This window comes from Xenopus tropicalis, chromosome 2 (genome assembly GCF_000004195.4).
Source record: "Xenopus tropicalis strain Nigerian chromosome 2, UCB_Xtro_10.0, whole genome shotgun sequence".
Taxonomy (NCBI): Eukaryota; Metazoa; Chordata; class Amphibia; order Anura; family Pipidae; genus Xenopus; species Xenopus tropicalis.
This window is the reverse complement of record NC_030678.2, coordinates 33,065,311-33,079,417: the sequence shown is the minus strand read 5'-3', so window position 1 is coordinate 33,079,417 and position 14,107 is coordinate 33,065,311. Positions and strand designations below refer to the sequence as shown.

Genomic DNA, 14,107 nt, shown 5'->3' with positions numbered 1-14,107 from the left:
GGTTTTGATCAAAAAACAAAAATATCCTTTATTAGTGCAAACAAATCAACATTTCGATCACAAATCTTGGACCTTTCTCAAGATACCTCTCTAGTGTGTGACCCCCATCTAAATAACCTATGTGCGGGAAATGACGTCACAACGTGTGTTATATGCACAAGTGAATGTGTATAATGAATTATTTTCATTATATAACACAGTGTTCATTATACACATTACACATCACTTTAATTCATGCATATAACACACGTCATTTGGCGCCATTTCCCGCACATAGGTTATTTAGATGGGGGTCACACACTTGAGAAAGGTCCAAGAGTTGTGACCATTTGATATTAACATATATAGATAGATTTAAAAGTGGGACATTTATTAGAAAAGGGTATCTTAAAGGAGAATGCAAGTCAAAATGTAAAAAGCATACTGCCCAATAGTCCTCCTATTGTTTAGTAAAAACACCACACTTTTGGCTCACCTAATCACATATTTACTCAGTCACACTTACTTCACATTTTCTAGAACAGGCAGCCATCTCTAAAAAGGTATTCTCCCTTCCTTTCCCTCCTTGCTTCATACTGCACATGTGTTTCATTCCCTGCCCCCCCTCCCCTCTGCCAGATCCGCTTCTGATTAGCTGGTGGGCATGTGTAGCTCAGAACAGCAGACAGGATCAAGTTACATACATGCTCAGAGAATAGGAAGGCTGCCGCTGGCACCTACAGGAAGGGGAGAGAGATTTCAGCGATGTCACTGTAGGCTTCACACTGCTGTAGGCTGCCAGCACCATATCTCAGAGAAGCAAGCAGGGATCTGGGAATTTAGATATGCAGTAAGTACTTAAAAAGAATGCCTTTAGACTTACTTTTAATTTATATTAACCTTTCATTGTCCTTTAAGCCACAGTGTTAAATCATATGGGTAGGATTCTCTTTTGATTTGATGGCTCAAGACAACCTGATAACAATACCATTTACAGCCAGTTAGAATCTAAGAAGATCCATGGTCTATATACATTCCCTTATAACCAAATAACTTATTTTATGGCAATTTATTCTAAAGCTGTTTAATCATTAGTCTTAATAGTTCTGCAAAATAAGTTCTGACTTACCAAATTTTCCATACGCTTGGTCATTATTGGAAGTAAAACAAAATCCTTTCCAGCCATTACTATCAAAGCTGGAACCAGAATCTAAAAAGAGAGAATGAAATTGCAATGCAAGTGCTGCTTATTTGAGAGGCATGTGAGGTTAAGTGGCAAAAAAATGATTGAATACCAACCAATCAGCAGTTAGCACAGGTAGAACAGTGGATGCAAACATCTGATTGGTTGTTACAGGCTTAGTGTAGTTAAATGAATGATTGCAGGCACTAATGCAGGCATTTAATTGGTTGCTACAGTTTAACTGTTTATTTGTGATTTGTGCACAGTCAGGAAGCACAGGCAGCACAGAAGTGTTGTAATTTTAGTATCAAATAGTACCTACCATCTACCTTCCAGCCATGTTCCACTCCGAGTTCCTCTGCATATTCCAGTACCAGTTTAATGGGCCCCTGTAAGATCAGCAGATAATCCAGTGTCAAAAGGGATGCCCCAGAGGCAGAGGGTGTGATTGAAGAACCTGGATTCCACCCCAATAACATGCCATTGCTTTATAGAACTTTATTTATTAAACAACCGATTTGAAAGTTTTTATGTGTTTTATACATGTAACACTTGTTTGACTTAAATAAGGCAAATCCAGGCTAGTAGCATAGTGTAGAGCAGTGCTGTCCAACTGGCGGCCCGCGGGCCGCATGCGGCCCGTGACCCCCCTCTGTGTGGCCCCCCACTTGTCTGGCTGCTTTGATGGCTTACTCTTGTGTAAACTTTAAATGGTATCAGTACTGAGATTAACTGCCCCCCCTGCATGGTTCTCACCTCAGATTCAGGCTGTAATCAGGCTGTATTGTTTAAATATGTAATCCCCTGTGTTGTTCACACCTTTTAATCTCTGCATTGTTCACCCCCTGCAGTGTTCACACCTCAGGCTCAGGCTGTAATCACCCCCATTGTTCCCCTGTTCACACCTCAGGAGCAGTAGATACCCACAAATAATCCCTGCATACTACAAAAAGAACATATACTGAGGTGGTACTGCAATTAAAAAGTTTTTTAATATAAAGTTATTGTGCAGACTGTAGGAGCAGTGCCAGCATTGTGTCACTGTAGGCTGCCTGTGTGTGCCATACACAAAGGGAAGGCAGAGTATGGCACACACAGGCAGGGTAGGGAAGGCAGAGTATGGCACACACAGGCAGGGTAGGGCAGGCAGAGTATGGCACACACAGGCCAAGTATGGCACAAACCAGCCAAGAATGGCACACACAGTGAAAGTATGGCACGCAGGCAGGGTAGGGCAGGCAGAGTATGGCACACACAGGCAGGGTAGGGCAGGCAGAGTATGGCACACACAGGCAGGGTAGGGAAGGCAGAGTATGGCACACACAGGCAGGGTAGGGAAGGCAGAGTATGGCACACACAGGCCAAGTATGGCACAAACCAGCCAAGAATGGCACACACAGTGAAAGTATGGCACGCAGGCAGGGTAGGGCAGGCAGAGTATGGCACACACAGGCAGGGTAGGGAAGGCAGAGTATAGCACACACAAAGGCAGGGTAGGGCAGGCAGAGTATGGCACACAGGCAGGGTAGGGCAGGCAGAGTATGGCAGGTTTTTGCTGTACTACAACCATTAATATGGGAATGGTCATGTGATAACATGGGTGTGGTTTCAAGTGGGTGCGGTTTCAAAAAGGGGAGTGGTCAAAACTGGCTTCCATTATCGGCCCTCCACCACGTAAGTCGGAAAAATTCCGGCCCTCGGTACAACAGAAGTTGGACAGCACTGGTGTAGAGCATGTGTTACATGCGACACTTAATACTTAGGAGTGGGCCTCCGCTAAATGGGAGATGTACTATGGAGCGAGGGGTAGTTGAACTACAACTAGCTGAGGTTGTGTGGTGCAATAGATAGAAATGGACGCCAGAGGATTCTTATTGTAAACTATAATACAGGTTTATTGTCCAAGACACAGATGGCATCAGGGTATTATACTCACAGACACAGCAGATATAGATTGGGTCACAGTGATAAACAGCAGTTGTGACCTATAGGAACAGCATAGCCCAACATGGAGAAGTGCAGAGAAATAGCTGAGAGCCCAGGATGGATGCCCTTTACTGGAACGGATCCCCTCCAGCCAACTGTGGTTCAGGGGTGAAGTACTGCCTGAAACCTACGTCTTAACTGTGGTCCCTACAGCAAGGCATACAAAGCCTGGGTTAGACTAAACCCTTAAAGTCTCCTTTGTTGGGGCCAGTGCTGCCCTTTCTAGCTAGACTGACTGTGCTCACCTCTCCTAGAGGGTGATATTAAATAGAGCTGCTGTCCTGGCTTGTTCTCATTCACGGGGCCCTGTCCCCGACTTTCACTAGGGTATAAGGTCCCCTAGGGTACAAATGGCTTCTGGGCCTATGTCCGGTCCAGGCTCAGTTGGAGCTCTCCTTAGGACACAGCATGCAGCCAAAAGAGGAAAACACTCCCTCCTGCCAGACACTATATCAGTCTGCAGGGGGAGTGGTCAACCTGACTAAACCTATTAGGGATAGTATTTCAACTGTAACCTGAGTGTAGAGGGCTCTGCCCAATAACAGTACAGATGTGAAGAGGTAGGGAAGTAAAGCCATAGGGCGCTTAACCCTATGGGTCCCTACATACATATGATAATTGTCACCAGAGCATGCAGCGTGTATTGTAGTGGAGCATAATCAGCTGGCATCCTACAGTGCCCCAGATGGGACAAACCATAAAATGGCACCCCGACGTGCAAACAGAGGTGGGCAAGAGGAAACCTGGAGACGGGTATCCGTGTAGCCAATTTGGAGGGGGAGTTCTTATAATCAGGCTCTTATCTTTGTTGGTCGTTTGCCCTGTGATACGGGAACGTAACACTTATCCTTTAATGGTTTTGTAGCCCATTCCAGCCTTGTGCAGGTCTACAATTTTGTCTCTGACATCCTTGGACAGCTCTTTGGTCTTTCCCATGTTGGAGAGTTTGGAGTCTGCTTGATTGATTGATTCTGGTGTCTTTTATACAGGTGACTAGTTAAGACAGGTGTCCTTAATGAGGTTGACTAATTGAGTAGAAGTGTCTAACCACTCTGTGGGAGCCAGAACTCTTAATGGTTGGTAGGGGTTCAAAAACTTATTTCACTCAATGAAATGCAAATCAGTTGCTATCTTTTATTTAAAGTTATTTTTTCGATTTTCCTTTTGATGTGCTATCTGCCACTGTTAAAATAAACCTACCATTGAAATGATACTGTTCTGAGACTTTTCATTTCTTTGTCATTGGACAAACTTACAAAATCAGTGAGGGGTCAAATAATTATTTCCTCCACTGTATATGCTGCTACTATTTATAGGCTACTATTTATATGCTACTATTTATATGCAGCTACTATTTATATGCGGCTACTATTTATATAGTTCCATAGTTACATAGGGTTGACCAGTGTCCATCAAGTTCAACCCATCCAAGTAAACTCAGCACACCTAACTCACACCTACCAATCTATACACTCACATACATAAACTATAAACACAACCACTAGTACTAACTGTAGATATTAGTATCACAATAGCCTTGGATATTCTGATTGTTCAAGAACTCATCCAGGCCCCTCTTAAAGGCATTAACAGAATCTGCCATTACCACATCACTAGGAAGGGCATTCCCCAACCTCACTGCCCTCACTGTGAAAAACCACCTACTCTGCTTCAAATGGAAGCTCCTTTCCTCTAATCTAAAGGGGTGACCTCTGGTGCGCTGATTGTTTTTATGGGAAAAAAGACCATCCCCTATCTGCCTATAATCCCCTCTAATGTACTTGTACAGAGTAATCATGTCCCCTCGCAAGCGCCTCTTTTCCAGAGAAAACAACCTCAACCCTGACAGTCTCACCTCATAGTTTAACTCTTCCATCCCCTTTACCAGTTTAGTTGCAGTCTCTGCACTCTCTCCAGCTCATTAATATCTTTCTTAAGGACTGGAGCCCAAAACTGCACTGCATACTCAAGGTGAGGCCTTACCAGGGACCTATAAAGGGGCAAAATTATGTTCTCATCCCTTGAGTCAATGCCCTTTTTATACAAGACAGCACTTTATTTGCTTTAGTAGCCACAGAATGACACTGCCTGGAATTAGACAACTTGTTATCAACAAAAACCCCTAGATCCTTCTCCATTAAGGATGCCCCCAACACACTACCATTCAGTAGATAGTTTGCGTTTATATTATTTCTACCAAAGTGCATAACTTTGCACTTATCAACATTGAACCTCATTTTCCAGTTTGCTGCCCAGTTTTCTAATTTTGTCAAATCGCTCTGCAAAGCGGCAGCATCCTGCATAGAACTTATAGTTTTGCACAATTTTGTGTCATCGGCAAAAATAGAAACAGTACTTTCTATGCCCACCTCCAGGTCATTAATAAACAAGTTAAAAAGCAAAGGCCCAAGGACTGACTAACCACACTGGTCCAATTAGAAAATGTTCCATTTACCACCACTCTTTGTACTCTATCCTTCAGCCAGTTCTCTATCCAATTACGAATATTATGTTCTAGGCCAATATTCCTCAATTTGATCATTAACCTTCTGTGAGGTACTGTATCAAACGCTTTAGCAAAGTCCAAGTAGATGACATCAACTGCCATTCCAGCATCAAGGTTCCTGCTCACCTCCTCATAAAAGGCGACTAAATTAGTCTGGCAAGATCTGTTACGCATAAAACCATGCTGGCACAAACTAATAGTATTGTGAACTGCAATGTATTCAAGTACCCTATCCCTTATTACCCCTTCCAAAAGTTTTCCTACTACTGATGTCAGACTAACAGGCCTATAGTTTTCAGGCTGAGAACGGGATCCCTTTTTAAATAACGGCACCACATTAGCAATCCGCCAGTCTCTCGGCACCATGCCAGACCTCAATGAATCCTGAAAAATTATGTGAAGAGGTTTGGCAATCACAGCACTCAGCTCATTTAATACTCTGGGATGAATCCCATCCGGCCCTGGACCTTTGTTTACCTTTACATGTTCAAGTCTCTTTTGAATTTCCTCCCGAGTGACCCATGCGTCAGTAGCTAAATTACTAGAACTGGGCTACTATTTATATGCGGCAACTATTTATATGCAACTATTTATATGCACCTACTATTTATATGCTACTACTATTTATAGGCTACTATTTATATGCTACTATTTATATGCGGCTACTATTTAAATACGGCAACTATTTATATGCAGCGACTATTTATACTTGGCGACTATTTATACGCGGGGCGTTGATTAGCGCATGTACCATAATCTTCGCTAATAATTTTACCGCATGCTATAAATAGCGCATGTTTTAGCGCACTTTAATAAATCGGCCCTAAGGTGTCTGGATTATAGAAAAATATTGCCATGGCAAGATATCAATGGAAACCTTGGGTTTGCTGAAAGCCTTTGAAATCTCTGGGGGTCACAGCTCCCTGGTGGGCGACTTCAAAAGAACATTAATGTAGTGAGAATTGTTTAACAACCAGTCAAGACGAGCACAACCTGTTTAAGTTATATTATAATTTATTACTGCAAAGAGATTGACATTACCATCAATGGATCGGCATATCTGAGAGTAGAGTTCAGTGCATGATAGACAGTGAAATATCTTTAGACTGCACATTCACCTACTGATGTGGGTTTTGTGAAGTAAGACAAGACTTGTTTCTCCCTGAGAAATATAACAGTGACAGTCCTGACCCTCTGAAGCCAAAATGGTTTAGGAAACATCATGGAACCCTTTGAGGCCTATGGTTGGGTTGTCTCTCTAGAAAGGAATCAGCTCCTTATGGGAGGGAACCCAGACTTCTATAGTGATACCAACCCGATGAAAGGCATGGAGGCATGGAGTTACTGAAGTTATCTGTTCTTTCTAGGTCAGGCTCATTAGTAAAGATCTGTATCCTGTAAGGTTCCCAAATATTAGCCACATGACCTTTTCCTAAATGCTCCCAAGTACTGCTTTCCAAGTTAGTTTCATATCTGCCCCGGTAGGTGCAGGTTTGCTTCTATACTCTGTTCTGTAAAGTGTATGTTACCATTTGCCCAACTAAAATTTTACATAGTCAAACTATTTCTTGAATAGCTTCAAATTTGAAAAGATAGCACAGGAAATGTAACAGCTGATTCCTTTAACAATAAACTGAAATGGTTAAAAAAAAGAAACAAGTCCCTTTGGTTTGACAGCCAGGTTGTGTCTTATCCTCTGTGCCATTTTAGTTCACAACTTCAAAGATCCCTCTCTTGCACCACTGCATGTCCTTCACCCTGCGGATGGACTGAATCTGGGGCTGGCTGGCTCCCCAGTTGTTCCAGTGCTTGTAGGGTCCACACTCCATCAGATATTGATATCCTCTGTAACCGGGATATTGGTATCCAACCCATCTGTGTGAAGAAGTTATATTATCAGTAAAAGGAAATACTGTATAACCAACCAATAGGACGTTTATGGTAGATCCTTTGGATTCTACCATGGCTGGACTGAAACACAAATGAATAAAGGAAACAGGGTAGATTATAAGTGATCCATGATGTGAACTTACCTGGACTAACTAAGAGCAAAACTAGTAGTCAGTTGAGGAATATGTCTGTACAACCATGTCCTACCTTATTATATGTTATCAGAGGACATGGACAATCAGCCATCATTCCTCTGTAATAATTCTAAAGCCATGTGTGTATTTCTGCACAAAAGGAAACCGGCAGACTCCTTTAAACAGTCCCATAAACTTACGTTCCTCCATGGACTTGAACACTGCCGACTCTATCCTGGAATCCATAAGACCACATGCTTGGGATGTCTTCATCACAGACCTCCATCTTCCTGCCCTCAAAGTTGGCACATTCAAACAAGCTGATTTTATAGTCCTGTCCATCCTTTAAGCAGGAATATACACATTAGCATTAATGTTCTAGAACAAAATGCATTCTACAAACAATTATTGTCAGAAAGTTTCCACATCTGAAAGTTGCTCTGACAGTATAGTAAGGACAGAGTATGGGCAATCAATTCCTGTCTCATTGTCCAACCATGGTCTAAGAGTAATTGACTGGATACATATACGAAAAATGAGCAGAAATGTATAAATTAATCTTGGGTAAATAGCTATAAAATACACCCAGTAAAAGAGTTTTTTTTAGATATGATATATACAGTATATAATATGATATGTGTGCAACCTAACCTTTCTCCTGCTCAGCACTCAGTAATGCTAGTTTAATATGGCAGCAATACATTGCAGTCACTGACTTGTTTCAGTATGACTTGGTTCCTAGGTACAATCCACCTATTCAACTCCTGTATCGGTTATTGGTTGCTTCATATGTTACTCTGAATGTCCAATGTATGTAACCCACTTATTGTACAGCGCTGCGGAATATGTTGGCGCTTTATAAATAAATGTTACTAATAATAATAATCCATATCTCCTGCTGTCAGTCTAGAAGCAAATTGTTTGCATTAGGATACTGATGTTTCTAATAATTACTCACTAATAAAATGTCTTGTGCGAGATTGTGAGACCCTTTGGCTTTAATGCCTTACAAGAAGAAAGTAGGGAATTCTGCAAGATGCTTACCATACGGACTGGCCTCAGGGACATGATCCTGTCGGCCCGGAAACAGTTAGACCAGGAATCCCATCTAGGATACTCTCCTTTCTCCATAATGAACATTTCCCCACAGAAGTCCTTCTGCTCATAGGCCACCCATCTATACAAAGCAAACAGAGAGGCAGAGAGCATGTTGTGGGTGAAGGGTTACTGTTTGTAGAATGTTTAATAGATATCCCAGTGAATAGTGCAGAATCAGATTTATGTTGCCTGAAACGATTTACTATTCACTAACCCCCCTCAGTAATTTGCCCCTTTAATGCACACTCTGTGCTGAAGTCATTTTTTTAGTAACAACTTAAATACATTTTCCCTGGCAAAACACAGACCTATGATGGATTGGGTATAAATATCCAACAAAAAATCAAAACTCTGGCACAACAGGAATAAAATGAAACCATTTTTCTGATTGTACCTTTCTATGCCCACTGAACTCCTCTGTGACTTACAATATCCCAATATATTACAGTAGGGGGTACTTTATTCACTATATGTAAATTCAGAACCATGTTATTTATTTCATTATTAACCTTTTAATACTTCCATATGCAATAGGGACAGGCCAGTATCTATAATAACAACTCAGTGTTGGAAACTTACGGTCCACATTCAACTCGGATGGACTTTACTTGGTCAAAACCACGATCGCACAGGTTACGGCAGTCGGAGTTGAACTCCACTCTACGGCCTTGGAAGTTTTCGTACTCGTAGCAGATCAGCTGTGGAAGGAGACTGGCATTACAAAATGGCTGCTCACATGCCCCACCCCCTTGGACTGAGATTTTATGAAATAAAACTTATCTAATATATTGCCTAGTAGGCCTATTACTTATTTCTAAATGAGGTGTCTCTCAGAATATGATATAATTAACATTTACTTTCTTAAATTAGTGGGTTTAATAATAATAAGTATTTCGGAAAAGCTGACAGCAAACCTAGCACTGAGACAGCAACTGTCAGTCATGTCACCCCTTGCCAGGGGCACACTTTGGCCAGAAAATTTCATTGGTTAAAATAAATAGATACTTTGTAACAATTCTTTGATATTATTAGTATTTTCATCAGAAATATTTACTATGCAGCCCTTCAACTGTTGTGTAACTACAACTTCTACCATCAGACTGTAGAGGGGGTGCTGGAAGTTGTAGCTCAAAAAAAAAGTTGGAGGGTCATTGGTTGTACCACCCTTTAATCTAGACTGGATTTTTTATTTTTCGCTTTGGGTGCCCATCATTTCTCCCACTGACTAGTGTCTCCATCCCTGTAGTGAATATAATACCAGTAAGCAGCACAGTGAGAGAATTATGATTTCATGTACCACAAATGCTATCTCTTTGCCCTAAGAGAAAATGTATATACACTGTAAACTGGAACAGTGCTGTACATAAAGCTCTGCCCACACATGGCAATTACGATCCTACAACTGAAAAACTAAAGTTGTAAAAAAATCAAATAATATCAAAATAATAGTTTCTACTCACCCTGTAGTTCTGCACAGCCATAGAGGAGTGGCTGCCCATGCTGCCCTGAGCTGCACCGTGAGACATCTTTGCAAACTGCAAGTGGAAATATTTCATATATTTTACATTTTCTAATACAGAGCTTGACCTTTTAAGGCCAAGGCAGTTGTGTAAAAGCAGTCATTGCCCTTCCTGCTCTAAGCAACACAAGGGAACCCGTGGATTTACAGATTCACAGAGGCCATGATTGTCATATTCTATCTTAGGCCCCTGGGTGGGCCACCCTACAAAGGTCCCTGCAGTTACAGAAGACATTCTGCTCTATAACTGATTTTCCAAAGCCAGAATGTGCACTGGGGCTGCATTTTACATTTTACTGTACAGGGAAGTCTCTGCCAGTTCAGAAGTGGAAGCAGTCTTCCCAGCACCATCACACTGCAGTGCCCTCTTCTGAATCTGCCAGAATATAGCACTACCAGTGTGCAAGCCTTCTTGCCGGCACACATTCAGGGTGGGTATTGAAAGAAATGTTAGAGAATAATAGAGAATAATGCCCAAAACTTCAACTGGATTATCCTCAATTTTGCTGGCATTCCTATAAATATTTTCCCATTTGTCCCTTTAATAGTGAAGAATAGCATATTCAGAAAGTAATACACTGGCAGACCTCGTTGGTTGTTATAATGTATAGCTACAAAAAGCTTATAGCTGCTAATTACACTTCCTTTACTAACAGTATACTTCACATATGAGCTAGACAAGTGCAATTCAAAGTAGGCCTGAATATTTTCATAAACAGAGGTACAAAAGGTCCACAGGCCCAATAGTAAGGGTCTATGGCATCTTTCAGCAGCCCTTCTGGCTAAAGATTGCCAGTCTGGTTCCAATATATATTATATATCTATATATATGTAATGCATTAGCATTACCAGTAAGGTGCAAAACTCCATGACACTCTAGGATTAGAGATAGATAGATAGATAGATAGATAGATAGATAGATAGATAGATAGATAGATAGATAGATGATAGACAGATAATAGGGAAAAAGAGAAAAGTCCAGGATGGAGGCAATTAATTATTCTTGAAAGCCTGACAGGTAGAATCCATTGGCCTCAGTATAACCCACACACACCCAGCCATATTGCCATTACTTACAGGAGCGCTGTGACTGAGCCACTGGAAGTTGATGTCAGGCCAAGCCCCCACCCTACCAATTTATACCCCATAAATCTGCTGGCACCAAACTTTCTCTTTGTTTGGAAGTCCTGGGAGGAGGGAAGTCAGATGAATGGGAGAAAACGATGCCAGAGTTCATATTTCTGACAACAGAGAGAGGAAAGTGTGCCGTGGGGCCTGTATGTTTGTGTGTGTGGAAATGGGGGATCAGTGAGCTGAGTCGGCTGTTTGCTTTGTCCTAACATGAGAGGCTCAGCATTGAACAAAAGGGTCAACCAGCTACACATATTTCTGATTTTGTTCTTGGAACAAAAGTGCTGACCCCTCCGGCTGCACAGTCTGCAACTTCATTACCTCACTCTGTTTCAAGAGATTAAGGTGCTAAATAAACCGCACGTTGGTAGGTGAGGCCTGTGGCCGGGATTAACTGTGTGACACTCAGGGACAGTAGCACGGTGCTGTAATCTCATTATAGCAACTACTGAATATCACTGATTCCTACAGATCCAGATCCAAAGGTTCCATCAGATAATCAGAACCACCCAGATAGGACTACAGCAATGCCACCGGAGAGGGCAGTTTATAAAAACACAAATTCATTTTACTGTGTAACAAGCATTAGATATTACGGATATCCAACATTTTCTTTGAATTAGAATTGAGGGAAAAGAACTGAAAAAGTGGAGTATCATAATTAAAGAAGACTGTAAGAGTAATAAGTAATAATAGAAGATAAATAAAGTTTCCTAAAGCCAGCTACGTTTGTACAGTTTACAAGTATTTACAAATAGGGTGAAGTGAAAAAAGGATGGAGCAAAGCATTTTCCTTGGGATATCAACCTACATCATTTTTTTGTAAACTATAATACAAAGGCACAATCTGGAGCACAAATGATATAGGGTTATAGCCCATAAAAAAGTCAGTGTGCCTTCTCCCCTTCTTTCATGCGACCTGTAGCTCCCCATTTATTTTTCTTTTGATTCCTAGCACATGCTTTGTTCTGCTGTCAGTTACCTGAGATTAGGGACCAACTGCCAATATATTGTATATACTGAATATGAAATTCACAATACAAAGCTGATTAGTACTTAATTCAGATTTACATTATGTGGCAGCTTAGAAACCAAAGTATTCTGCATGAGTGAACTGAGCATGTGCAATGTCATTGACACTCAAAACATGGCCTAGCAACATCCAAGATGGTGAGCTCCTGTGGACAACTTTGAAGACCTGGATCATAAGGGCTCTGGTACACGGGAAGATTAGTCGCCCACAACAAATCTCCCTGTTCACGGGCGACTAATCTCCCTGAATTGCCATCCCACAGGCGAAAATGTAAGTCGCCGGTGGGATGGCACACGTGGCGGCTGGATTTCGGCAAATCGGCGAAAATGCCTCGCGAGGCAACTTCGGTGATTTGCCGAAATCTCCTGCGCAGCGTGTGCCATCCCACCGGCGACTTACATTTTAGGCGGTGTGATGGCAATTCGGGGAGATTAGTCACTCGTGAACAGGGAGATTTGTTGCGGGCGACTAATCTCCCCGTGTGCCAGAGCCCTAAGTGTTATAGGGATACTAAACCCCTGGCTGGTACACTAAGTTCAGTATATAAAATGCAGCATTTATAGCCATTTTTAGTTTAAGGCTTTAGTTCTCCATTAAATACTAATTATGGTGAGGGCAAAGGGGCCTGGGAAATACTAATCCTTAAAACTTTTCCTCTGTGTCAGCACACTTCAATGTTTTACATGGAGTGCTCACATTACACGTTTAAGGGTTAGATTATAATAATATGATTTCACACTAATAAGCCTTTGGAGCCCTTAAACAGACTGGAGTCCTCCAAATCTCTTGGAGGGTCACATCTGGCCCACAGGCTGCTAGCTGGACAGCTCTGCTGTAAGCCTAATGAAGTTGCTGGTCTGAGCAAATCAAATGGATCTTTCTCCACATTGGAAGTGCAACAGAAATGTAAATAAAGTTCTGTGTTTCTTCCTATTGCAGCTTTGCTTTCCTTTTTCTATTTGACTGTACTGTCATTCAGAGTCTAGATATATAATAGTAGTAAATGCATGCTGCACATACTGGCAATTACTTTCAATTTTATATGCATACCCAGTGTCGGACTGAGATGGCAGGAGCCCACCAGAAAACCCTGGACAATGGGCCCCCTCTCAAAACTTTAATTCCTCCTCTCCTCCCTCAAACTCTTTATTATCCTAGTCTCTTTTCTCTAAATACTATACTCTATTCTTCCATCTATCATTCTTCCATGTTCCCATATAGAAATAGTGAATGACTATGAAATCAGCTAAATAAATAGAAGCAAGAGTCCCACTGACACCTGGGCCCCCGGGTGTTTTCCTGGTTGGCCAGTCTGACACTGTGCATAGCCTCCACAGCGCAATACAGCCATCCAATGGTTTTTCCATAGCCCTCCTCCTGGGCCATATATTTCCATGAATCTCTGTGTAGGACATTACAGGGGTTATTTATCAATTTTCAAATTTGTGTTTTTCTAAATAAACTGACATATGGAATGGTTACTTATTTATTAATAAGAAAAACTTGTTCAAATAGAAAACTTGAATATAATTTCTTGAGTTTAAGAGCTCTAAAAAGTAAAAAAAACTCTAATAATTCAAGTTTGAGAATATGGCTTGACTATGAAAACTATGATAACTCTCCTGCTTAGCTGAATCTTTACACAGAA

At 41.5% G+C, this 14,107-nt stretch overlaps 1 protein-coding gene and 1 pseudogene across 1 annotated transcript; both read right to left on the bottom strand.

The window, feature by feature from the left end:
• Nucleotides 1–1,641, bottom strand: part of LOC100492388 — a 262,674-nt pseudogene extending 261,033 nt beyond the window's left edge.
• A 5,009-nt stretch (nucleotides 1,642–6,650) lies between these two features.
• On the bottom strand, nucleotides 6,651–11,447 carry cryba1.2 (crystallin beta A1 gene 2). The gene is made up of 6 exons (XM_002938218.5): nucleotides 11,373–11,447; nucleotides 10,237–10,311; nucleotides 9,356–9,474; nucleotides 8,723–8,855; nucleotides 7,879–8,021; nucleotides 6,651–7,529 (listed from the first exon to the last, which is right to left on the bottom strand). Exons 2-6 carry the CDS (start codon nucleotides 10,300–10,302, stop codon nucleotides 7,361–7,363), a joined length of 630 nt encoding a protein of 209 aa, XP_002938264.1. The 5' UTR covers nucleotides 10,303–10,311; nucleotides 11,373–11,447; the 3' UTR covers nucleotides 6,651–7,360.
• Between the last annotated feature and the right edge of the window lie 2,660 nt (nucleotides 11,448–14,107).